This window comes from Panthera onca, chromosome B3, assembly GCF_046562875.1.
Source record: "Panthera onca isolate mPanOnc1 chromosome B3, mPanOnc1 haplotype 2, whole genome shotgun sequence".
Lineage (NCBI taxonomy): Eukaryota > Metazoa > Chordata > Mammalia > Carnivora > Felidae > Panthera > Panthera onca.
The window spans coordinates 131,058,881-131,086,367 of NC_138344.1; the positions used below are offsets into that span (position 1 = coordinate 131,058,881).

General features: G+C 46.8%; 1 protein-coding gene and 1 long non-coding RNA gene across 2 annotated transcripts in view; one reads left to right on the forward strand and one right to left on the reverse strand.

Moving 5' to 3' along the window:
• Positions 1 to 5,266: 5,266 nt before the first annotated feature.
• KCNK10 (potassium two pore domain channel subfamily K member 10) overlaps positions 5,267 to 27,487 on the reverse strand; it is a 123,792-nt gene continuing 101,571 nt past the window's right edge. The window contains exons 5-7 of the mRNA XM_060620469.3: positions 13,661 to 13,847; positions 7,782 to 7,924; positions 5,267 to 5,887 (exon numbers count right to left, since the gene is read on the reverse strand). Coding sequence (XP_060476452.1) covers positions 5,267 to 5,887; positions 7,782 to 7,924; positions 13,661 to 13,847 — 951 coding nt within the window. The remainder of the gene's footprint in view (positions 5,888 to 7,781; positions 7,925 to 13,660; positions 13,848 to 27,487) is intronic.
• On the forward strand, positions 10,101 to 12,511 carry LOC145715575 (uncharacterized). Its single transcript, XR_014137849.1, has 2 exons — positions 10,101 to 10,720; positions 12,236 to 12,511. It is a non-coding gene; the product is annotated as an uncharacterized LOC145715575 (long non-coding RNA).

Here is a 27,487-nt window from a genome sequence, read left to right on the forward strand (position 1 = left end):
ACCCCGCATTTTCAGTAAAATGCCTTTTTTTTTTTTAAAGCACCATGAAATCCTACAGAGAGAAAAATAGGTAAAACACCTCCACACAAGGGTTTTCATCATCACTGGGTCCCCTGCCTATGAGTCTGGGACGGGAGAGGCTGGAGGCTGGTATGTGGGTTAGTTTGCATATCGCTTCTAGGTACCACTGCACCTTCCCCCTTCAAGCTCGGCACCCTGATGGCAAAGGAGAGGTTTTCCAGTTGCCCTCCGCAGCACAGGTCTGCTGTTTTGATGGAGCAGAGTCCTCTCAAGGGTTTTTTTTTTTAATGCACAGGGAACTATGAGAGATTTTTCACTTAAGAACCAAGAACAGAAGGTAGATTTCAAATCTTAGGCACCTGTGAAAATGATAATCACTTTCAGTAAAATCAGAGACACTTCTTATTTCTCCTCAATGCCACTGCGCTGACGTCATGTGACCTAGGGACTGCCACAGGAGGACTGAAGCTTACATGGACTGCGGGCAAGTTGGTGAAGAAAAACACAGGTGGTTTATCGCGCAAAGACAGAGTGCAGGGCTTTGTTTATAAGCCATGTCCTCAACATGCTATCCCAAAGTTTCCATATGCAGAATACAGCATCGACAATGCCAAATTGAAGTCACCTTTGTTTCAGAGAGTCCCCATTTTTATTTTTTAAGACCATTGCTAACTAGCTCTTACACTAACTATATTGATGAAAGTTCTCTCTGCTGACACAGCCACCGTCTTTGCACATAGGTGCATCATCACAGAAACGATAACCTCCACTTGAAACATCAGCGGGATACGGAAAGCAAAGACAAGAAATGCAATACTGGTTTCTTCCTCATTTTTTTTAGAGAGTCTCTGCACGTTTGTTTTATTTTCTTATGCCTTTCCTATGGTTCAGAAACCATGGTATACATTGGATGGTCTCCATTCTTACCCAATCCAATGAGTATAAATCTGCCTCACCCAAATTCTGGCTACATTCTCACTAATCCCCGAAACCAAGCACACAAATAGATGAGCGGCATTGACTCAGCCAGGAAGTCCTCCTCTCGGAGGGAGGAAGGAGGTGGTTTGCTAATGTCTAGTGCAATTAGGACTTTCAACATGGAACGGTCCCCCATAGAACCCAAGGCAGCCATTTCCAGTGTGTGTGTGTGTGTGTGTGTGTGAGAGAGAGAGAGAGAGAGAGACCTGTGTATAGTATATGAATTCATGAAGTAATCAAATCAAAGGGAACTTTTACTACATTTGACTGCAAATAGCAACAGCTTAAAATTCTTTAAATAATCTTAATGCCATGCAAAAAATGTCCGCATCGCCTGAGCCCTCCGGGTGACAGCCTGCTGTAAGGGAGGATAGAGTGAGCCTACACAGGGCATGATTCTAATTTGGACACCAGGCTCCCAAATACATCTGGTCTCCATCAATTACCCAGAAAACAAATCCCAAAGGGCAGGAGACTAAGCTCTTCTCTTAGCCTAAGATGAAGGGACCCATTAGTCGGTATTTACAAACCCAGCTAATATGGTTCTTAATAAATTTAACAAACTCGTGGACCAGGGGATGCTTGGTCAGAATGCTGCAGAACTAAAAGGGACCTCGATGATTTTGTGTGTTCAATTCCCTCGATGTGCTGATGAGGTAACAAAGTTGGATGCGCAAGGACTCAGTTGCCCACCATCACAGGCTGGGACAGGGGAGCGCAGACCAAGAGTCCCAGTCACCCCACCTGCAGGCCAGGAACACCCCTACCTACACACACATTAGGGCCCTACCCCCAAAAGCGCTAAGTTCTTAGAGTTTGCTATTGGGTGAGGAGTTGGTATGGAGCTCTAGTCTCCAAACCGTCCCTCAGCTGTCACCAGTAAACCTCCAGATCTGTCAGGGAAGAAAAAATTGGTACCCAGTTACCAGGTGAAGCGAAAGTCACCACCCACTGAAGATACGGAACATGTGTTCTTCCTGTGTGCAAAATTGAGGCATTTATTCCAGGTTTATGTGGGCGGGGGGTGGGGCGCAGGCTGGAAGGGCAGGGCTGTGCTGACGTGTGTTTAGAATTTGTAGCAGTCTTGCTACATGCTATTTGGCCCCATCTTACAAGGGTGACATTCAAACAGCTTCACAACTAGCTTCCCCCCAGATCTTAGCTTGTACACACTAAGCAGAGTCCAAGCTCTTATTCCCTCTCAGCATCTCCTTTGGAGAGTATGTTATAGTTTGTCCAACACTGCATATTTAATGGATCAATCTCCACAGAGGGAGGGCTCTTCTTTGATTATATTCCTTGGGGCTTTGTCCCCCCCGCCCCCTGTACTCAGGGAACAGGTTATATTGGAGATTTTCCCACTCTCAGCCAAGGGCTGTTTTGGATCCCTCTGTATTTACTGTGATTTGACTCGTTTGGGGAAGCACACACCAACACCTGTTCCATTTGGTAGAATGTGCAGCTTAGTTTAGTGCTTTGAATTGTTTTATTCCTGCTGTATTCGGAGTTCCTGCAAACTAAGCAAGTAAAGTGCAAAAGAGTGCTTTCAAAGGGCAGTTTTAACAGTACAGAAAGTGTGCCGCATACAGCCTTCCCAAAACCCAAACCAAAATAATGTTTACGTAACTGCAGGGGTAACCCGCGAGGTCATGTTTACGCAAAGACCTTGTGCCCTCTTGGTAACAGAGATCTTCTCCCCACCTCTGTATGCCGTGTCCATGAAACTAGAAAGACACACATGCACACACACACACACACACACACACAAGAATGCATAACATGGACGCTATAGCAAAGTCAAAAGCAGACTTTGGTCAGACAGCCTTTGAATTCCAGCTCTACCACCTTCTTGCTGTGTGCCATTGGGTAAATTACTTAGCTTCCCTGAGCTCCCGTGTCCTCATCTGTATAGTGGGTTTATAACCACTTCTAGTACAGTGTTCCTGTGAGGTTTCAGCGAGCATTTAACGCCCATAAAGTGCCTAAATCTAGTGCCTGGCCCACGGAAACCACTGGATAAATGACAGGGAAGCCTCTTCGCCAGATTTGTCTGTAGGGTCTAGAATTTTTAACACATTACTATAAAGAAGGTGAGAAGTAATACAGGGTGGATCGATAGATAGTTTAATCAGGAAGGTTTTAACTTGTTGGAATAAGAAAGTCCCAGTTATCCACCAATAAAAACACGTTTTGCAGGCTTGAAGGACTCTCCCAGTAAGAGCCAACGCCCACACCTGCATAAGCGTCGTTTCCTGTGTCTCTTAATGTGTGGACACAGGATGTCACCAGTGAGCCACAGCTCCAGCCAAGTGGAGGCATTAAACCAAATCTACCGTTGGAAAGGAAGGGCCTCATGAAAGTGACTCTTCTTTGGCTCCTTCCCAAAGGAAATGCCAGAACTTTAACTGGAGCCCAAAATTTGGGGCAGGGGAAAGGGGAGCTACATGTGGTCCAGGCATTTTGGGGAGACGGGCAGGAAAAGGTCTGCCCTGGTACCAGTGGTCAAGGATGTGGCGGATATAATTTTCCCCAGAAGTCAGAAAGCATTAGATGGTTTCGGGAAGTCTCCACTAGTCCTGTGATCTCTTGATTAAATCCACTCTGTGTGTGAATTGTGTGAAACCCCCAACAGGCGGCGCTGAGCCTGGGAGGACCATAACCTGCAACCTCCTGGGTTTGCAAGTCCAAAGGCTTCAGAGTGTGGTCCACGTAGTTAAGTGTGAATGGCCAGCCAGTTATGCAAAAGGCGAAGGATGGTGAGCCTAGCACATATTTTGCCCTTTCTGATTAAAAAAAAAAAAAAAATCATCAATTCAGAATCTTCTCAAAACCTATGACTAGCCACTCCCCCACTTTCCTTCACAATTTTAACCTCATGGAACAATCAGAATTATCAGATGTTGCTATTGTTTGCCTTGAAACGATCGATCACACTGGGGTTCCAACTTTCGTGAGTAGCAGGTGTGGGCTAAAGAAACAAGCAAGGAAAAGAAGTGATGCTTTCAAAATAAGGAACACCCAAACATAAAAGTGGAATGTTGTAAATATTTCTTTTAAGCATTATTTGTAAATGGCATTAATGGCACTTAAGCTGCAGGCAATTTTAAAACAATTCAATCTTTGTGTACAAGAGTTGGGGGAATCTTTCTTTCGTTTGGAGATAGCAGGACTGGACCTCGTCACTATGTCTACCTTAAGACACCCAAAGGGACAAAAAGCCCTGAGATGGAATGATGCCATGGTCCTCCTTGGTATGTCTCAGACATGCAGGATGTCTATTTTTATAAAAAAAATTAGGATCAGCTAGACAGAACAGCAAGCCACTGGCATCATGCAAGGCAATTGTTTTGGTATTTTTTCCCCCTCTTATCAAAACGACTTATAACCGAAGTTCCACTAGAAAAGTGAACGTGAACGTTTCAGAACCAGTTTATTTTCACCACTGCACCCACTGAGGAAAATGCATGATGTTGTGCCCGTAACCATGCAGCAAATGAGGCCGAGTGTCCGCCGATGCTCGCGGGTTCACTTTTTTCATCGTTCGTCGAAAAGACAAAGTTCAGTAGGCTTCTGTCATTGGTTAAGGTGGTATTCCACAGTGTGATGCATTTGTGATTTTTTTTCTCTTTTGTAATGAGGAAAGCAATTGCACCTTTGAATACGTGTGCTCTGATCTGTTGCCAACAAATTCCACGTGCTCTCAGGTCCCACAGACGCTCATTTGGAGCCTAGAAAGAGTAGGTGCGCCCTGAAGGGTTTGTATCAAAACTCAAGCTCGGAGCAACATGCCAAAATGCCAACTCAGACCCTCCCTGCAGGTACTCGTTCACCCCCCACCTGGTCCCCTTCTGTGTGTGCACGTATCTCTAACGGTAGGTTCGGAAAATGAGACTCCACTTAGGAGACACATCTGTTCCTTTCAGAAGGCTGGTCTAAGGAATAGCTGCCCTTTTCTACATGCTGGGGCCGGGGTGGCACCACACAGGGGTGCAAGCACCGTCCCAGACACGCCCTTAACATTTGCGGCCACGACCTCCTGCGTGTGCGAACACTCCCCCAGTGTCCCGCGGCCGCCGCCAGAAGTGCAGTCCTTGTTCTTTGACTCCTTTCGGCAGAGCGATCTTTCTCATCTCAGTCGTTTATGGCACAGTGAAATATATTCTTCGATGCTATGTAATTTCGGACTAACGAGAAGTCTGTTTAAGGCACGTGTCTCAGGGTGAATATAAAAAACACGACGCTTGGTCAAGTCCAAGGTCCTCAGCATTTAGTTTCTGTCTTCAAGTAACGCGTTGTTCTCGAGTTCCTGGTCTCTGGTGTCCGTGGGGACCAGCCCGTTCTCCATCCCGGCCTGCTGCTGGATGCACTCAGTCAGCATGGCCGTGCTGGAGTGGTCCGAGTTGCACATCTTCTCCGTCTCCTCCTCCTTCTTCTCTTCGTCCAGGGAGTAATTCCGGAAGGTCTTGTAGATTTTGTGGACGTCCTCGGGCAAGGTCTTTTTGAGGTCCTTGTTTTTCCTCTTGGTGAGCTTGGAGGTGGACCCGAACTTGTTGATGATGTTGTCTTCCGAGGCGCCCTGCCCGTGTTTGTTGAGCTGCTCCGACCCCTTCAGGCGCAGGTTGTTGGGCCGGTTGTTGATGCTCTCCTGGGACGAGGCCTTGAAGCGGCCCGTGTCCAGGGCGGCGAAGACGGAGCGCTTCTCGGGGGACAGCATGTCCAGCGAGTGGGCCCTCTGGTCCAGGCCCAGGCGCCGGCGCTCCATGCTGCGGATGGTGGCCGCCCGCTGCAGCTTGTCGTGGATCTCCACGCTGAGCCGCCGCCGTGTCTCCCGGAACTCGGCCGTCACGTTGGCCTTCCACTCGGCCGCGTGGGCCTTGATTTCACCGACCTGGCCGGGAGACAGAAAAGCGACAGGATGAGAAAGTCCTCTCTCCGCCTGCCTCGAGCCCCCACCCGCCCCCGGCGCCCACAGCCCTTGGATGTCCTGATGGGAAGGCTGGCTCAAGGGAGGCCGGGAGATGGGGGAGCACAGGCCCAGGGGGAGGGAGGGGGGGATCAGGGAGTTACACTTGCTAGAGAAGCCGCCGGCAGGAGCCTGAGATGTGGAGGCGGTGACTGAACGGGAGGCAGAGCTCTCTGCGGGAGAGATCACTGTTGGGAGGTAGACAGGCTTGGGTTCCTGTTACGCACCCACCCCTTTGTTAGTTGTATGGCCTCATCCCTCCAACATAAGTGGGGTAATCATGTCTAGCTCACGGAGCTCTTGGCGTTATGTGAGACAGAGAGAGACATTCCCAGGAGGAAAGCACCCAGGGGGTGCAGAGCAGATAGATGTTCAGGGGGTCCTTGGCCCTTCTCTGTTCCCCAGTGCTCCTGTCTGGGAAGGGTGATCCACCTGTCCACCTGTCCCAGTTAGACTAGGACTGTCCCAGTTGTAAAACACAAGAGTCCTGTGTTCTGCAGTCCTGGACAACCTGGGGACCGTCGCTCACCCTGTATCTGGGCCACACGGTCGTGTGCTGTCGAGCTTACTCTGGTTTAAGAAGACCCTCCAGAGCACCTGGTGACCAAACTTTCCTGGTCATGTTCTGCAAAAGCCCACAGAACGTTCTTCCTCCAGAGTGAAGTTTTCGCAGGAGGATCAATACCAAATTTCTCGGCTCTCATTCAGCAGCACCGAGACTAGTAGTCCCATGTCTTTCTATACGGATGAGCAACTAACTCAGAAGTTTGCATTTTTGCACTTAGGAAAGTCAATATTGATGTGGTTACTTTCACTATGGCTGATTTTCAGCAGGTCAGTGAGCTCTCTGGGGGATCGGACTGAAGACTACACGGACAGTGTTTATGCAAGGCAGGAAAATTTAACACTTGGGCCCGGGAATGATATGGGAAAGGAAATATTCCCACACAGTAACTTTCTCCTGGGGCCTTCTGTGTAGAATGTCTGTCTTCTAGGAAGTGAGCAGGTGCCCTTAAAGAAGCTGTTCCTCTTTTTCTTTCTTTCTTATCTCCCTTCCATTCTCTAGCTCCTTTCTTCTTCTCTTGCCTGCCTTTACCTTTTCCTCTCTTCCTAGAAGAACTTCATGGACATTGTTTTTAACCACAGAATCTACCTTCCTCTTATGTCTTTTCTTGCCTTTGTTTTCACGCACATTTACGTGAAAGTAAATGTGTAAAGTAAATGAGTAAAGGCTGCATGTCCTTGGACACATGGGTATGTCTGTTTCTATAGATCTGATAACCGAGAGGGGATGATGGTGAAAGGGACCCCTTGTGTTTGCTTCCTCATGGCTGGCCACTATTGAAGGACTTCAGTCTCAGGGAACCAAGAAGGATTCATAGTATTTTATTGCATTTCCATATAGACCCCAAGACCTGAAGGACAGGCCATCTTTCTCAAGCTTTTTAAAAACGTTCTAAACCTCTCCCTCCAGTCTGCACACCAGCCTCAGCTACAGCCTACCCCTGCTGACAATCGCTGTTTGGTTTTTTTTTTTCCTTTTTCCCTTTTCATTTTTTAAAAAGCAGTCATCGTTTACCAGTCTTTCCCGGATCTGTGGCCCGGTGAGTCACCAGATGTTCTCACCTGCCGAAAAGGGATCCAGAAATAACTGCTATTCCGTTGACCTTGGCTTTTAGGGAATGCTTCAAAAAGAGGAAGCCACAGGGGCCCTCCATTTATTTAAGAAGCCCTTGTGCCCATAGAAGAGAGACAGGTAATTCTTGACATGAGCTAATCTGATCTCAGGAACGTTCATAGAATTTGGAAGGAGTCCTACCTCTTCTTTTGTCTTTTTGGATAGAACCCGTAGCCAATCTCCGATCATACTGAGGACGGCTGCAAAGTAGGCAAGGCCAACAAGGATCCAAAACCACACTAGGGGCTTATACCACTCCCGGTAATTGATCCCAGCGTTTCCCCCTGAAAACAACCAAACGTTATTTTAACCAGGGCCTAGCATATGGTCTTTGCAGAACAAACATATTCTGGTCCACATGGCAGAGATGTCTTCCCATCACCATCTGACACGCAGCTGTTAGGCCTGCTGTATACAAGAGGTGACAGGCAAGGAAAAGATTTGTGCCTTCCCTAAAGGAGCCTGGCCTGTGGCTTAATTTCCTTTCATACACATATATTTTAGAGGGAGAGAGAGCACGTGTGTGAGCAGGGCAGAGAGCGGAGAGAGAGACTGAGAGGGCTCAATCCCACCACTCTGGGAACATGACCTGAGCCAAAATGAAGAATCGGACACTCAACTGACTGAGCCACCCAGGCGCCCCAACTTTCTTTGATTCTTGACCACTAACAGTAACACCCATAACAAAAACTTTTCAGGGACACCTGGGTGGCTCAGTTGGCTAAGCGTCCGACTCTTGGTTTCAGCTCAGGTCATGGTCTCACAGTCTGTGAGATGGAGCCTGCATTGGGCTTCACACTGACAGCCTGCCACCTGCCTGGATTCTCTCTCTCCCTCTCTCTCTATCCCTCGCCTGCTCATGTGCACACACTCTGTCTCTCAAAATAAATAAACAACAACAACAGAAACGTGTCAGTGGCCAATTTGGTCCACTTCTTCTCAACCTTGGTTTGACAATGAAAGACATGAGCGAGAGGGACAACAGCTCAGGCCCAGCCATCAATTTTTTTTCGTAAACTCCTTTAAATGTAATAAAAATAGGGACGCCCGGGTGGCTCAGTGGGTTAAGCGTCCGACTTCGGCTCAGGTCATGATCTTGCGGTTCAGGAGTTCCAGCCCCGCATAGGGCTCTGTGCTGACAGCTCGGAGCCTGGAACGTGCTTCGGATCCTGTGTCTCCCTCTCTCTCTGCCCCTCCCCTGCTCACACTCTGTCTCTCTGTCAACAATAGATAAACACTTAAAAAAATTTTTGTAATGTAATAAAAATGAAGGATCAATAATCCCAAATGGCTTGGAACCATTTCCCCCTTAACACATGCATTTAGTAAGAGCAGAGTGGATGTGAGGAAGTAAAATTAGACTTAATGGCATCCTTGAGACTTTGATCCTAGCAGGAGTGATTTCACACTAACTGAGGGATGGTGTTTACACGATGCTAATCCAAAAGGTCAATCAGTCTGAGTAATTAGAATCACCGTGCTCGAGCTAAAAGGCCAGCGAGTCCAATCCCTTTATTTTATATGTAGGGATTACGGTAGAAATCTATCAAACCAAATCGGCCAGCTGCCTGATGGCATTGACCGGCTGTTCCGTTGAAAGGACCAGTCATTTATTGCAAATAATTAGCCTGTTTCTTCTCACCCTCCTACAGGCCCTACCAAAAGTAGCCGTGTAAAACAGGCTCCAACCTCAGCGCTCTCTCCTGAAGAAGTGAAGAAGTTCCATGACATGGCTGCTATCAGCCTGCCTCTCACTCTGTGACACATTGTTGCCCAGTGAGGCAGGCAGGCGGCCATTTCTAAATTTTTTTTTTCCTTAATATTTATTTTTAAGGAAGAGAGAGAGACAGAGTGTGAGCAGAGGAGGGGCAGAGAGAGAGAGGGAGGCACAGAGTCTGAAGCAGGCTCCAGGCTCTGAGATGTCAGCACAGAGCCCTATGCGGGTTCGAACTCACAAACTGAGAGATCATGACCTGAGCTGAAGTGGGACGCTTAACCGACTGAGCCACCCGGGAGCCCCCAGGCGGCCATTTCTAAGGCAACTGAACATTAGCAATGTATGGGTAATTAAGGTGTTACAGAGGAGTGATTACTAGTCTTTCCCACTGAGTGGTGGTTGCAACCTCATCGAGCCCCACGGAATCCAGTCTGAGCTCTTATGGTCTCAGTAATACCTCCCAAAGGCACGTGGGCAGGCCCTGTGGCCTGTGGCTCCTGTCAGTGGGACCGAACCCAGGGTGCAGGGCAGCCCACAAGGCCTCAAGATCTCCACAGCCACTGCCATTTCTTAACATGAGAATTCCAAACATCGCTAACGGGCTCTGGGCAACCACACTTCGGTCTGGTTCAGCTGCCTTTGTTTTTTGTTTTTTTTTTTCCTTTTAGGCAACGCTCCCCCCCCCCCCCCCCCCCCCAAATAGCTTTCTCTAGGGTTCCTGCAACAGTAAGTGGTTTCCGTGCAGCTCGGTCCTCAGAGCCTGGGGCGGGGGGAGGAGGGGCTTGCCGACGGTAAATACTGACCTCAGCAAATCACCACCGCCCGCCAAAGACTGCCACTAGGGTGCGCTAGCAAACAACACAAAAGGCACCCTTTGGTGGATTCCTTTCTCAACCGCTTGTCTGGAATTGAGAGCTCCGTGTGCGCGCTCCCATTGAGGGTTTCGAAATGCTCCGAAGTTGTTAGGCTGTCCCAAAGGAAGTCAGCTATTAAAATAAGCCAGCATTTAATCCTGCATGATGACCAACGTTCCGATTATATTTCTAGAAGTGATGCTGACTCAGAGCAACTATCAACTCTTGCTGATGCACCTTTTTGAAATGGTCGGGCCTCGTTCCCTGTTGCTAAGCTTGTGACAAATTTCATGCCTTAAAGGCATGCATCTTTGGACCACAATCTACAGAAGTTCTGGAAACCCAAATTTAGGAAGGCCTGGTCCGCTCGCAGTCAGCACTGTGAATTATAAGAGACACCCTGTCCGTGGAGACCTCAGAACAAAAGAAACAAGGCTTTGTAATCAACAGTAAACAAGGGAATTAAACCAGCGCCAGGCCTGTGACTGGGGGGGGGGGGGGGGGGGGGGGTCATGCCCTTTCGAGGTAAGTAAAGATAAAGTCAAGTGCCGGTATGTGCTAAGTGCTCTCAATCCATGGTGGGTAATAAGAAGAAATAATAAATCAAAATCAGTGGCAGGACCCTTTGAAGCACCAGAGGCCCCTCTCATTTTGTCCTTGCTCCTCCCCTCCCTCCCCTTCCTTCCGGGGAGGAAAGACACCAGCTGGGCAGTGTTCCCTAATAAGGGCGGTCACTGTGGGTTAAGAGGTAAAGAACACGCATGACCTTTCTTCTCTCCCATCCACGATGAAGAGCAGGGACCCATATACACATCATAATGTTAAACAAGTCACACATTTTCTTTCCTGGGTTATCTTTAACTTTTTTACTTAGAACCAACATATGCAAAATCATTTAGGTTGGCCAACTGTATTCATCTAGGATCTAAATAAAAGCTACCTCTTTCTGACATTTTTACTGAAGCAGCAAGGCTCTAAATAAAGTCCCATCACACCGGCCAACCGAGAACATTCATGTGCGTTAAATCTGGGGCTCATTTATTTCATTTTCTTTTTTCTTTTTTCTTTTTCGGTCAGTCAGTGCTGTTTTGTAAAATGGAATTCATATTACTTTACAGATTCATATTCACCTTTCAATTAACATGAAAGCCTTGATTCAATAATATTAACAAAAGTAGATAGTAGGTATTTATACATTGACTCTAATGTGAATAGATTATAACAGTTTTGGTTTTATAAGATCACAACTTATAACAGTAAAATGTAAGATATTCAATTACATTATTGTCAAATGTCATCTTCTTTTTTAATGTCAGGCTTCCCTGCATTTTCTTGCATTGTATAATTAATTATATGTAAACAGGTAACGTGGGGGTTGCCTGAGTGGCTCCAACGGTTAAGTGTCTGACTCCTGATTTCTGCTCAGGTCATAATCTCACGGTTTGTGAGTTCAAGCCCCTCGTCGGGCTCCTCACTGACAGTGCGGAGCCTGCTTGGGGTTCTCTCTCTCTCCCTCTCTCCCTCTCTCTCTCCCTCTCTCAAAATAAACTTCAAACAAATAAACAGATAACCTAAATTCAAATTAAAACTTTGCTGATCACTAAATAAGTAAATAAATTTTTAAATTTTATTTTCCAAGGCTCTGCTCTTTGTGCCCCAGATTAGCAGATTAACAGGCTGAGTTGAGCAGGTGTTTAGAGAGAAGGTTCGTCACAGGTGTCCTGTAACAGACAGTCCAGCAGACAGCCCAGGACTAACACCGAGGGCACCTGGAAGCACAGACCAGTGCGAGCTATGCCCTGGGAGAACTTACAGAAGTTTGTGAAATCGTCCCAGCGGGTTCCCTGTGGTTTCTCTCCGGAGCTTCAGGCCTCTGCTCGGATGGCATGAAGTGACTCCTGACCCAAGGCGAGGAGACGCACAGTGACTGTGCATAAGGAAAGACTGGTGGGGACCCAGACCCCCGGCTTTTGTAAGTTTGTAAAGTTTTTAATCACTTTGACTTTGCAATGCTTTGTCCTTAGGCAATAAAAAGGAAGAAAAAAAATATAAAAACTGCTATTTTTTACAAACTGGACTGCAGTCTTCATCTGCCCTGCTGTAACAGCTAGAAGGCCCCTAGTAGCCTGGAATGAATGTGGAGGCACCCAGGCATCTTTTGAAAAGACTTCAGTATCCCCTCCAGAATGTGCTGCTTTCCGGATTCCCAGATCCCTGTCATCCTGGCGAGCACCATACTCTGTGAGGAAACCAAGGTGCTGCCAGGATCATGTGTCAAATAAAGGATGGGAGGCCCATGATCTCAGCCTGCAAATGTCTATGCAGCTGCCTAACCGGGAACTGGTGAATAACACACACACACACACACACACACACACACACACACACCACTCAAACGTGTTGAGCCTAGGACAGAGTTGTTTAATCAAAGCATTCACTTCTTGGAGTAGGCAACGATCCATTGCCCGACCCCCTAGAATTGTCTGTTAGGACACAGAAGGATGGCCTGTTTCTCTCTCTTTGCCTTCCTACCACACTCTGGGAAAGCCATACATGTAAGAAGCCAGATTTCATTTCATTTTCAAACTCCCTGTCCCCGGATGAAATTGATGGTGGTTTTCTTTTGCTTCTATAAACATAGTTCATTGGCATTGACTTTCACAATGAAGGCTATTGCTTCTAAAATATACATTCATGCAGAATCCGTTAAATTTTACTCCCTTGGGACGGGTCTCGGCTTCTACTAGTCAGCTGAGTCCTAAATTTTGTGCCCAGGATAACTTTTGCGGGGACCACGGCCCTCCCCTGGGCAGCATCAGGAAGCCTAACCCACAGATGGCTGCAGGCTAAACTCTATGCTAATCTCCCCAAAGTTCCTTATTTGCCACTTGCTAATACAGTCTTTATCAATTCATTCAAGGAGCTTTAATGCAAATCATAAGTCTAACATTCAATGAGAAATTCGTTTCACTCATGCATAATTCATATGATGATAAGGGCAATGAACATCCTGGGGAGGAAGGGGCCGGCTTTCTTTTCACAGCAGAATCTGCGGCTTATTTTATATTACATGGGACCACGGGCTTGAAATGAGTCCATGCACAGCAGCAGTGACATTGAGATGTTTCCATTTGCTTCTCCCATAACGTTTTTTCTGGTGGTTAAAAAAATTTTTTTAGTGTTTATTTGTTTTTGAGTGGGGGGGGGCGGGGGAGGGGCAGAGAGAGAGGCAGACAGAGATCTGGAAGCGGGCACCAGGCTCTGCACTGTCAGCACAGAGCCAGGCACGGGGCTCAAACTCCCCAACTGTGAGCCGGAGACCTGAGCCGGAAGTCAGACACTTGACCAACTGAGCCACCCAGGCGCCCCCTGGTGGTTGTAAAAAGCACTGTCAACAGAATATTCTCCCCGCTGGGGGCCCTGATGACTGGGATGCCCAGGGAGCTTACCTGCCACAAAATCACCAAAGCCTACTGTGGTGAGAGTGACCACCACAAAGTAAATGGACTCCAAGGCTGTCCACCCCTCGATATATTTGAAAATGACAGCAGGGATCGTCACAAACACAATACACCCGGCCAAGATGAACAGGATGGTTGAGATGACCCGGATCTTGGTCTGGCTCACTTGCTTTTTCTGGGAACAGCAAAGCAGAAAGATAGGTCAGCTTTATCACCCTGGATTCAGAGGACAGAGAGGCACAGAAAAAAAATGTATTATGTCAGTGGCTTTTCACCTTTCTTCAGTCATGGGCAACTTTGGGAGAACCGGAGGAAGGCAGGCTGTGGACCCTCTCCTAGAAAAACGCACGGACAGAAGTTTTCAGATGCTCTATAGGTAGCTCTTGGACCCCAGGAAGCCTGTTCATGGACCTTCGGTCAAGAAACCATGGACCGTGGGTCAAGAAACCCTGCTTAGGTCATGCCTTGAATGTCCTTCAAGTGGTTCCAAATGCTGATTCTAACTTCCTCACTGGTGCGAATATAATTATTCCCCAGAAGGGGTTGCTGCCATTTCTCACGTATTATCGACCCTCCTTTAGGAGGGTACAGGTTTGGAGCTCTTTCCACAGTGGCAGCGATGGACTTGGCACCTAGTTTCCCTTGTATCAAAGGGAACGTGTTGGGGGGGAGAAACAAAAACAAAAACAGCTGGCCTGAGACAGACTAAAGTGTTCAGAGGACAAGGAAAACACAGCCACGCCCATACTCATTTGAGACAGACTCCAGCTTCTTCACCCTCCTTCCCTGCTGAAGTGGTACGTTTATAACATACTTTTCTTTCAAAACACATGTGTTTGAGCTAGCGCTACGGCGTGTTTAGGCTGTATTATCCACCAAAGACGGACAAAAGTCTAAGTCAGAATGATGGGGTCACTGTCGAAAATGACAGGAGCTTCATTTCAGATCAGCTTCTCAAGGAGCCAGCAGGAGGTGAGAGCATTTAGATTGGGTATTAGACTGACGTCACTCAAAGAAACAGTGCCAACGGAGTCCAGAGGTAGACTGGAAGCATCATTGGTATTCCCCTTGAATGCACTCAAGACAACACTGGCATTGCCTCTGGACTAAATAATCTTTAAGGTCTTCTCAAAGCTCCCAGGACTGGCATGTCAATTGTCATCAGGGGGCCCTAGCACTATAACCCAACCAAAACCATATAATACCAGAATGAATGGGCCTTTCTACACCACCTAGATTGATGTTCTGCAAAAATACACCACATGAAAATGAAATATGGCCTTTTGTAGCAACGTGGATGGAACTGGAGAGTGTGATGCTAAGTGAAATAAGCCATACAGAGAAAGACAGATACCATATGGTTTCACTTCTATGTGGATCCTGAGAAACGTAACAGAAACCCATGGGGGAGGGGAAGGAAAAAAAAAAAAAAAGAGGTTAGAGTGGGAGAGAACCAAAGCATAAGAGACTCTTAAAAACTGAGAACAAACTGAGGGTTGATGGGGGGTGGGAGGGAGGGCAGGGTGGGTGATGGGTATTGAGGAGGGCACCTTTTGGGATGCGCGCTGGGTGTTGTATGGGAACCAATTTGACAGTAAATTTCATATATTAAAAAATAAATTAAAAAAAATACACCACATGTAGGGCACTGGATCTAGGAAATCCTTACCATGTGTTCTGTTTCCTATTCATTGCCTTCTGGTGAATTAGAAGGCAGAGAACCTCAGAGCCCAGAGAGACCTTTGCATTCATACACCTCATTTTACAGATGCAAAACCAGAAGTCAGGAGGGGTTGAGGGACCAGCATAAAATGATTTTGCTAATTAGAGGCAAAGCCGAGATTAGACTTCTGATGTGATTAACTCCCAGTCCAGTGCCTACTGATGGAACCAGACTTCAAGTTACTCAACAATTTCCCAGCTCAAACAAAGTTGCCAGAGTCCCCCCCGCCCCACCCCTCCAACCTACCCCCTCATAACAAAATCAACCAGACTAACCCCCATGAAGAACAGGCCATCCTGCTTCCCTTCTAGAAAGGAAGATTGAGAATAAAAAAGTGTCACTATGCGATCTGTCCGGGAATTCCTAACCTTCAGTAATAAGCAGTGACACCTCTGTGACATCTTCCCAGAACAGAGAGAGTCAATTGTGTCTTCTAAGATGAGCCACTTGGGCCAACCATGGAAATGCCAGTCAAGAAGATGACTAGGTTTCCCCTCCTTCCATCCCCTCCTCCCCAACTGAGGGAGAAACGATGGTGTTGCTTGTTCACTGGAAATTTTCAGGGATGAGGAAGCTGAAAGGAGGAAAGGCTGCTGTCCGCTTTAATCACGCCTCAGAAACATTCAGCCCCACCTGACTGGGGTCCCAGTCCCAGGTATGCTCAACGCGGCAAAATGGAGGACACAGGGCAGTCAGTAAGAGCAGTTACAGTGGAGAACATATTTTGGCACAAATCTAAGTCAGCACAATTTCCACCCCCTTCTGGGATCAGTATATTCCCTAAAAACACACAAGAAGACCCAAAGAAATACAATCCTTCCTTATGAAAAGTAGTCATGTGCTCTAACTCCCAAGAGGGCACTCAGTGTATAAAGTGGGAACAGGGAAAAATTATTTGATCCATGCATGTTTACATGGTCCCCTCCTCATCTCCTCAGAGAAGCCATCTAGAAAAAAAAAGTGATAATTTACTGATATTGTTGAAACTGCAAATGAAAATTCCAAGTATTTTTGCACGGAAGTATTGTGACCAGATAAATCACTTGAGAACCATGGGAATGTCTTCCCCATTTCATAAATTTCCAGACTGGATATGATAGCAGGACTGGGTGAGGGCAGTTGAGTCCCTCTGAGAATCCAGGAACTTATGTATCACTGGCCTAGTTTTGTTTATAGATATATATAAAAATCCAAAGCCCGAAAGGAGATTTCGCCATCAATCATTAAATTCATCTAATTGCTGGCAATGGACACACCATCCCCCCACCACACACACACACACACCATAAATTGTCCTCCACAAACACATAATAAAAGTAAAGTGAACTAAATGTTTGTGAGACACTTGTGAGGTCATAAATTAGGGTGGGGACACAACTGCGACCCACATGAGGCTGAGGTTGGCAAAGGAGGACTGCAAGTATGTGAAAGCTGGGGGACATTCCCTGGCTCTCAGAGGTGGGCAGAAGGGACGATGGCACAGGACAGGATTCGTTTGGTGGCAGAGAGGGAGGTATGTAACAAAGGCTAAATAGTGGTGTCTTAAATGTATTATCTGTTGGAGAGTTTATCAGCAAGGTAAACATTTCACCACTGCTCACTGCCCAAGCCAGCACGTGTGCTCCTGGGCTGCTGCTTCCAGACATCCTACAGTGATGCTCAGTGAATGCATGGAGAAGTCAATCATTGGGGTATTTTAGGGACATAAGAAGTCAAGTGTCTCGCATGCGTGTGTATGAAAAGCTGTCTACCCATACTTCACTTTAGGAAGAGGTGTGGAGGCGACTGGGTGGCTCAGTCGGTTAAGCGTCCCAACTTTGGCTCAGGTCATGATCTCACAGTTGGGGAGTTCGAGCCCCACATCAGGCTCTGTGCTGACAGCTCAGAGCCTGGAGCCTGCTTCACATTCTGTGTCTCCCTCTCTCTCTGCCCCTAACCCACTCGCATTCTGTCTCTGTCTCTTTCAAAAGTAAAAACATTAAAAAACCTTTTTTAAAAAAGGACAAGGTGTGGACGTAAGGTTTTAGCAATATATGTTATTCTGGATATCCGTGCTTTTGCTGCCCTCCAGATATTAAAATGAAACAAAACAGTTGCCTTAATTGGACGCTTCACAGCTTTCAAGATGGAACTACAAACTACGTTACACCTCATCCAGTGATCTTTGGACTTTGAATCCCCATTAGGCCTGTAACTGCACCCTACCACTTGTAAAATGGTGGTTAGGAACTCGGGGTCTAAGAGCAGACTGCCTGGCACACCTCCCATCCCCACTGCTATATACCTGGGTGACCTCAAGCAAGTTTGTCAATCTTTCTACACATCAGTTTCTTCCTTTATAAAATGGACGTAAAAGAACCCACCTCACAGGATTGTTTGGAAAATTAAATGAGTGTGCAAAAGCTGATCACACTGCCTGCTAAGTGCTCAGTGACGGTTAATGATTATCTTGGATGTACAAGTTCAAATCTTTTCTTAGATGTGGACAGTCCCAGATTTAATGCTGCCCTTAGCTACTGAGGAATGTTCCCTCATGTCTGGCTTAAGATAATCTTTGTTTAGCTTCAGGAAGTCATTGTGGGCTTCCTGGATACGTTATCTCCTATAATTACCTCATTTTTAATGAGAAAAAAGGTCCTCATTCTCTCTTGGTTCTTCTGTGTTGACTCTGGGTTGAGTTCTCAGACAGTCTCAGCTCACAATCTTGAACACTTTTTATTTGCCTTCCAATTAATTTCCCCCTAGTTCTTCATCAGCCTTGCGAGACTAAGGATTGAAGATAATGTTTGCGATGTCAGAGACCAGCTGCAGAGACCCTGAGAGGCACATACCTTGCTTGCCGAGCCAGCCGCCGCCTCCCCACCTCCCCACCTCCCCACCGCTTACAAAGCGTGCTGTGTTTCCACGGAGGGGTTGCTAAGCAAAACCACACTGCTTATTTACCAGTAAGCCCAGCAGCAAGCAAAAAGCTTTGTGAGAACCCAGATCTGACTGAGCTAATGTGTTCTTGGGCGAACAAAATTGTGATCTGGGACAAGATGGACTGATAACAATATTTGGGCAGGAGTGATAGGACGGTTGTGCACATCTGTCCAGATCTTGTTTTCACACTTTGTTGATTAGAATAAATGATGTGTTCTTTCCTTCTTATGCAAATAGCATTATGCGAAACGATTTCCTGCCTCCCATTGGCACGAACTGCAGGAATTTTCGAAGAACTCAAAACCTACCTCCTGTAGACTTTGCATTTAGTTGTCAGAATTACGTGTGCAATTATTCCAAAGAGTAAAACAAACTTCACAAACAGAGAGCAGGAGAGCCAGCTCTAAGAGCTCTCCTTTGAGACAGGGAGGTATGTGCTGACAATCCTGAAAGGGTTTACTTGTTTCAGACCTCAGGGGACTAAGCCACACGTCCAACTCTCATTAAGCAAAACGCCCTTCCTGTGTTGGCTTACTTCTGCAGTCTTATTTTAGAGAACAAGTATATTTCTATTCATTTGTGGGTGAGTCCTTTATTTGACTTTTACCTCTCTAATGCCTGTTCTCCTTTTCACTTCTATGTGATTTCTTCGAATTCTGAGATCAGCAATCCAGATTGTTGTGTCTGGCCGAGGAAATTGCTTCTTTGTTGTGATTTTTAGCCGGAACGTAGGAGATTTTATTTAATAATAAGGATACTGCAATAAAAGTCGTAGGACAGGAGCTAGACATGCAGAGCTCTACTTTACAGTCTGGTTTGGTTTTGTTGAAATGCAAACACATCACCATGGTAATACAATTCAACTGAGAGTAATTTCTCAAAATGGAAAGATAATAGGAACTGCCTTTCAAAAGAACTGACTTTATTTTCTGATATTATTATGTTTTTCCACAAAGATTTCTTTTTCCACAAAGTTGTAACAAATAGTTTCAACATTATAATGAATAACCATGTAGTATCAGCAATTCTATAAACTTTGAGGAAAGCTTGTAAACAGCATTTGCCTATAATCTCCATGGCAGAGATACTATAAACACACGTTAGTGAGAATCATGTAGCAAAATCCTCATGGAGCCTATGGAGAATGTCCTACTCAAAGGCTGAATACACAAATGTATTTTGTTTACATTCAGCTCAATAGCTGAATTCACACACACAAGTTTCATCTAGCACCTGACTCTGAGCCACACTGCAGCATCTAATAGATTATTGGCAAGTTCAGTGCTTTCCTGGTATCACCATGCAAAGTTTTTTAAAAAGCTTTTGGTATATATAATTAAATTGTTTTTATCACTGAAATGCCAATATAGGTGCACCTGGCATGTAGAAAAATTAAAATCCACAAATAATAAACATTCTCAGCTGTTCTACTCCAGGAACACTTTAATTAAAATCTTTTAAAGTCCTCTGCTCTACAATTCAGTGGTGTTTAACATTTGAAGATAATACTCAACTGGAACACAAGAGCTTGCACTCAGAATACAGCCAGTTAATTCATTCAGCACATAATTTTCAAGGACCTTTCATACGCCATAGGCTGTTCTAGCTGCAAGGGACACAGCAGTCTGAAAAGAGAAAAGTTCCTTCCTCATGCACACAAAGTCTAGTGCGCAAGGCGGGGTGGGAACCACCAAGTCTTTGGCTGAGAGCAGTCTTTGTGGCGCTGTCCATGGTGTCCTGCCCTGGTGCAGGTGTTGAAGGCAAAGTATAGTACCTAATGACATCCCACTGATTAAAAATACCACGTAGGAGAGAAGATAGAAATATTCTTGTAGCTCTGGTAATGTGGAATACAAAAGCGTGCCAACGGTGATGGATAACCCTTGGATCTCTGTTAGTTAAGAATTCAGAGACCGTACCCTCAGGATTGGAACGGCACACAGGCAATCACACCGATGTAGGAAGCTCCCACATGTAACCTTGGCTGAAGAATGGTTCTGCTCTTCAGCTGAGGTTTGGAAAGCAAGCCCATGGAAAGCAGGGGAGGATGGACCCCCCTCCTGACAAGCCACCTCTACAGAATAACCCCTGGCAACCTTGATCAATGCCCGCCTAGCTGCTCACCTATCCAAAGTCTAAAGTTACTTTACCCAGACTTCAGCAGCACAGTGAACAACACAGCCTCCACCCCAAAATGCCCTCCCACCATTATATGTACGAGCATACGATAATAATACTGCAATAACAGTGCTACAGACACCTGAAGCCGCCTCACTCTTCTCCTCCCCTGGCTAACAAGCGTTCAAGGTCAAGCAGTCCACAACAGCCAGGGCAACAAGATCCCACCCCAATGCTTCTTTCTCGAGCAGGGGGCTCCCCCTGCTATGATACACATGGCATGTCTCCAGCCTTACTCTGACCCAGGAATTGAGCACTCTGTCTCTTCCTCTCCTTTCCTTTTGGGAACAAACTGCCCTCAAAAAGTGGCCTTGTGATCTCCTAATTCTGGCACTGTTATTAAAACCCCATTTTTCTACAGATACAAGCCATATTCTCCAGTGTTGAGAAAATACAGTAATACTGTGCTTTAGTGCATCATCTCCTTTGTCTTACTTCTCAATCAGTTCATACCTTGGGTGGGAAGGAGAGGACACTATTTATTTGGCTCCTTCAAGGACCCCCATCATCTCAACTCTCCTCCCTGCAGTCCTTCTGGTACCATGGTTTTTTATGTTAGTGATAGCTCAATAATTATTACACAATGAAGGGGAGAAAGAGGTCAGACTGTGTCCACTGGGGCAATTTCTCCTCAATGGAAGGCGAGTTCCCTTGTTTAGACTATGGCCCCCACCAAGGAGGAGCACGATTACAATGGACCTCCTACTGAGGGGCCTGTCCTAGAAGGAGACGAGGAACTGGGGAAGTCATTAAGCAAAGCCAGGCCCCAGAGGGGCTTTCTGGAGGAAGAGGGACCCCGCACAGGGATGAGACAGGCCAGGGGATGGAGCTGGGGAACAATGGTCACAATGCAGCCACGTAACACATTGAGTAAAGTAAAAGGGTCACAGTGGATCATCAAGGAGCCCTTGACTCTTCCTCATCCTTCCTGGCCATCTCGGAGCCAGGTCGCTGTTGCCTGGAACCAGCATCCAAGTGTACTTAGGAAGTGAGGGAGAGAAGAAAGCCTTCACATGCCCCCCTCCCTCCATTTGCAGGTATGAATAACCCAGAGGGCAGACACTTGTGAGCCTCTGGTGGGCTGCCCAGAGCACCTGTCTACATGCCCAGGAATCAAGGTAAGTGGCAAAGAAGCATGCATTTTTCTGTGGCTCAATATTTATCTCACCGACTAGAAGACCTGAAGAAAGCCCCAAGATCAGCCAGAGTTAGGTCAATACCTTTAAAATGCACGTGGGTGTTGTTGAGTCAACACCCGTGAAGATCCCTGGGTGTTATTGGGGATGTGGTAAGCAATCCCCTCCCCAAGAGTTACACCCTTTCTTTCCTTCTTTCTAGAGAAAGACTTTTTAATGAAAGCACACAGGGATGCTCACTGTCATAAAACCATAGAGAATAATGAAATAGGCCTTGAGAAATTATATGGGGCAAAGATGTGGGAACTAGAAGAGAAAAAGGCAATGAGAAGCAAGAAAACAATAATTAAGTCTATGAAAAGGAGGAGCACGTTTGAGGAAAAGATTTGGAGTATAGAAAGCAGAAATGAAACAATGGTTTGAGGGCCTAGAATTTTCCTGGAGGTACAAGAAGGCTGCCCAGACAGGTTTGCAGAGAATTGTTGGGAGATAGAAAGAAAATGGAAAGAAGACAGAAAGAAATATGCATTCACTTTCTAGTTAGACTGGAAACAGAGGAGCTTAAGAAAGAATGAAACATGGCTTGAAAGAAAGAAAGAAAGAAAGAAAGAAAGAAAGAAAGAAAGAAAGAAAAGAAAAGAAAGGAAAGGAAAGGAAAGGAAAGGAAAGGAAAGGAAAGGAAGGAAGGAAGGAAGGAAGGAAGGAAGGAAAAAGAAAAAAATCCTGGGGCACCTAGGTGGCTCAGTCGGTTAAGTGTCTGACTTCGGCTCAGGTCCTGATCTCATGGTTTGTGAGTTCAAGCCCTGCATCAGGCTCTGTGCTGACAGCTCAGAGCCTGGAGCCTGCTTCAGGTTCCATGTCTCTCTCTCTCTCTCTCTCTCTCTCTCTCTCTCTCTCTCTCCCCATCCCCTGCTTGCGCTCTCTTTATCACTCTCTCTCAAAACTAAATAAACATTAAAAAAAATTTTTTTAAAGAAATAAATCCTAAACTGGGAAACCCTGCATTGAGACAACTTGATAGAAACATCCAGATTGAACAAATTTTCTTTTGCAGAATATTTTCCAAGCTGTGAATGAAGTTGAATTCAATATTTTCTACCCTTTCATTCAATAAATATTTATCGTGCACCTACTGAGCTCAATTCACTGATGAGCAAAACAGAATGATGCTCCTCCCAGGACAGAAGCTATAGAATGCCAAGTACTCGCTCTCCCAGCCTCCCCCCTGCAAAGACACAAGCATGTAGCCCAGGCTCCCCCGACCACGGAGACAAAAGCCAGACTCTGAACCAGACACTAGTGAGACAGATGTGACAGACTTGGCCTTGGAGTATCTTTTCTATGGTTTTCTGTGTGTTTTCCGCTCTCTGGTATCCCAAAGGCTATTCCTAAGTGAGGAGCAAAGATTCCCAGAGGCATGCCTGTAGAACCACTTTTTTTATTTTTAAAAAAAAATTTTAAGTTTATTTATTTTGAGAGAGAGAGAGCAAGTAGGGTAGGGGCAGAAAGAAGCGGGGGAGAGAGAGAGCATCCCAAGCAGGCTCCACACGGTCGGTGCAGAGCCCAATGTGGGGCTCGAACTCACAAGCTGTGAGATCACGACCTGAGCTGAAATTAAGACTCAGATGCTTAACCCAGGCGCCTCCAAACCACTTTTTTTCTCTCCCACAGAATAGATAAGATCGGGCTAGGGTCAAAGACAGAGAGAAGGCAGAATGGCCACTCGGCCTGGAAAGGGAAGACGGGTGGGAAGGGACTACATCTTCCCAGGGTCTCCTAAGCAGGGTTAGCAGAACCTACAGTCTGAGGGACCAGCGGCAGAGAGGAAGGGGTTAGATGCAGAGCCCTCCTCTAGTGTGGACGCAACTACCTCAGCACCTGTGCCCAGCCTGCCACACAAGACTCTTGGCTCCCCCGAAGTCTCCTGAACAGAGATTGAGGGACATGGACACTACACAGGGCAGAGGCATGGAGAGACAACTTTGCCCCCAGTCAAGGCGGAGCCAGACAGCACTAGATGGAAGCTTCCATGGGGGCAGGGAGGTGGCAGGGAGCAGTGGACACACCGTCAGTTCTACAAAGAAGCAGGGACCATGTGGGTGCCATCCTGGGGCCGGTGGCCACAGTGATGATATTCTATCCCATTTTCGGGGCAGTCACGGGGTGGTTCTAGCAGCAGCACCTACGGCCCGGAATCAATGGGGTCAGCACGGCCAGATGCCAGCCAGAAACGACAGTGGCTTCTTCCGGAACCACTTCTGTGGCGTGATTTGGGTGACTGCTCTTGGCTGGGTACCTCCCAAGTCTGGGTCTCTGTCCATCCCAGGGATTCGGTAGCTATCAGATATCCTTTCATTTTTTGTTTTCTCTTCTCCTTAAATTATCCAAAGCTGGTTTCTCCTGAGTCAGCTAAGCTGCCTGCCTGCAACCGCCTCTCCAAGTGGTCAGGGTAAGCTGGCTTTAGCCACTTGCAGGCAGGTCAGGGACACGGCCCCATGTGGTCCCCGGGACAGGCATACACCTCTGAAGTCCAAGATCAGCCTGAACTACAACCTGACGTGGCATGACAATGTTTCCGATGTTCCTGTATCTACAGAAAAGTCTCGTTAGAAATTACAGCGGGTTTCAGCCGTGCGGTGGGAAGGGCTGCAACCATTCCCGGGACGGAGAGGTAGAGAGAGGGCAGTATCTGACTCCTCCCACAGGCCAGCCCTGCAGGAGGGGACCAGCAGCAATGCCAAGAGCAGTGTTAGAACAGAGCATGGAGACCCAGAGACGGGTCTCTGGGGAAGACACAGGCTGCAGCTAGGACAGACACGGGGACACATGAGTGACAGCCCCTGCAAGCGTCAGAGGGCAGAGGACCTTGGGAAGGGGATCGACATGCCAGTGGAGTGGCCGGCATTTGGGCAAAAGATGCAAAGAGAGACGATTCAGAAGCACAATTATCAACGTGTTGACGACAGATCTCCCTGGACGAGGGGCTTTCGCAAGATTTTACTTTCTTTTTTGTACTGTTTTCCGAAGTCTCTACGATGGCCAAGTTCTCTTTGTCAGCTTTGTAATGAAGGAAAAGGAGGGGGCGGGGGACTGGGAGAGAGAGGGGTAAGGAGGAGAAAGGGGAGAGAGGCAATGTGGAACTGTTCCTGAATGCTGCATGGCTCCCTTGAGAAACAGCACAAGTATCCGTAAGGATGCAGTTGGTTTTTCTTGCTTTTGGGAGAGACATGATGGCCGTGCCCTGGAGGGAAAACTGGAGGAGAGAAGGCGGAGTCCATACTCCCCACAGTAAAGAACAGAGATGGGCCTTGTCTGAGCCTTCGGAATCCCAGGGTCACGTGCCCACAGTGGCGGTGGCAGCCGTGAGGACGTGGCCTTACTCCAAGGCAGTAGTTGCATCCTGCCTGCTGCCCTGCCACCTCCTCTTCCCACAGAATGTGTCACCCCCCCTTCCTGAGAGGAAGTGCCTGGAGCCCCACTGTTGGCAAGCATCTGCTGTCCCTCTCCGCCTTGCCTGTAATTCCAGTCATTTTTGCAGCTTACCCTCTAAAGAGACAGAATCCCGCTTCATGCTTCTGTGCCCTCTTTTAATGTTTTATTTATTTTTGAGAGAGAGCGTGAGCAGGGGAGGGGCAGAGAGAGATGGGGGCGGGGACAGAGGATTCGGAGCGGGCTCCGTGCTGACAGCAGTGAGCCCAATGTGGGGCTCGAACTCATGAAGCATGAGATCATGACCTGAGCCCAAGTCAGATGCTCAACTGACTGAGCCACCCATGTGCCTCTTTGCGTCTGTGCTTTTTAAAGGCTGTTCTGTCTGCTGGGATATTCTTCCTCCTCCCCTTTTTATGCTTGTCAAACTCCTGATGCTCCTCGAAACACAAATCCACCATTGCCTCCTGCAGGAAGCCCTCTGCCCTCTGGCTAGAGTTACCTCTCCTCCCTCTGGCTGTCTCTGTTCTTTGCATTTTCCCCTGTCGATGGACCCACTCATCCTGCATTGCTGTCTACCCACATGTGTGTCTCCCCCATTTTGTATCAAATGCGCGATGTGTTTCTCTACACTTGCTCCCTCTTTTTTAGCACCTGGGGAAAACAGGGGAGTAATCATTTAAGATAAACCAACCTACAAAGGACATAAAAGAAAACTGTTCATCCAGGAACAGATAAACTGTCAGGATTTTGTAACGTAGAACACTAGTAAGAGTATCCACTACAGAGGGGCACAGGCGATGGCCATATACGCAGGCACACAGGACAGGTTTGTGGAATGGAATTGAATATTAATAGCACAGGAACTGCATGAAAGACAGAGTGTTGGCTTTTGAACATAGCCTTTCACACAAGAATAGAAATCATATGTGTGTGTTCCCGAAGCTACACGGGGGCTCCCTGGAAGTTTGGTGTGTTTTTTTTAACAACCCCATTCAGACTGTAACCCCCTAAGAGGTGACTGGTAAATTTGGAAGGGTGTTTGTGGTTGTCACAATCACAGGGGCACTCCGGGCATGCAGCGGGAGGGGGCAAGAATGTACAAGAGTTAGTGTCACCAACCAGACAAGAATCCCAAACTTACTGTGAGTTTTGACTATCCCATGGAGAAAAATTCATGTTTATAATTACCTGAGCTGAGAACTCAACTCCCTTTTACGTGTAGACACACACACACACACACACACACGTTTTTGCATACTTTCAATATAGGCTGAACTTTACAAGAATGTGACTCCAATCAATGTAAATTGCAAGAAGGTTGAATCTTGACTAGTTGGAACACTGCCAAGGACTGTTCTCCATTTTTGAAAAGCACATCACTGGGGGGACATCCCTTGTAGCATCTTAGTCACTGGGGGGACACACCTGAACTGACCCACGTTTGGAACTACCGCGTTCATACACAGACGCAAGGGTCTCGCTGGTTCGGTGGGTCTCCTAGGGTTTCATGCTCAAATGCCTATTACTGAAGCATATTATTCTATTGTAAATGATCTACCTTTTATCTCTCCTTTATACTGTAGCTAGAAAATACTATTGAAATTTTCCAAATTATAAGTGTAGATGAGTTGCACAATCTAGGAGATTTATTTCAATGTGGTAAGTGGGCACTAATGAATATTTGCTCCAAAAGATGGTGTTGGGTATTACAGGGTTGAGAACGACTGGATATAAGTAAACTGTATATTGTATTCAAGGCTGCCTTGCAAAGTCTGGAGAATTATGCTTACAGGTATTGCCTAATGAAACAAAAGCCCCTAGCACATAAATACCGCGTGCAGTGTGCAATAAGCATGATCAGAGGACAGAGGATCCTGGACCCCCTTTTTAACCAAAATATTTGCACTTCAAAGGTGACGACCAGGGTGGGTTTCTTTTTCCTCCATTGCCATTTATTAGTATACAACACTATTTTTGGTTTCAAGGTCATTTTCCATATCAAAATGCAGGCTAATGCTCATTCATTCATTTATTCATTCATCAGGCATGGATTCAGTGCTCTCCGGGTTCTGGGTTCCGGCCCTGGGCTAGAGACTGGGCCTCACAGAGCTCTCAGGCTGATGGGGACATCAGCCATGAAGCACATAACTCCAGTTCAGACAGATGAATGCCATCCTGGGGGTGTGCAAGGTGTTACGGGAGTAGGGGGTGCTGACCTCCTTTTGGAGTCAGGACAACCTCCCTGAAGACCTGACATTTCCCCTCAGAGCTGGGGGACAACAGGCCCTGTCCAAAGCACCATAAATATCCCATGCAAAAATCTGAACAGGAGACCATGGCACATTCAGTGTAGACACAGCCCCTATGAATTTCCCCTGTGGATGCAGAGATACGTCCCAGAAACGCAACCATCAAGGATCCCAC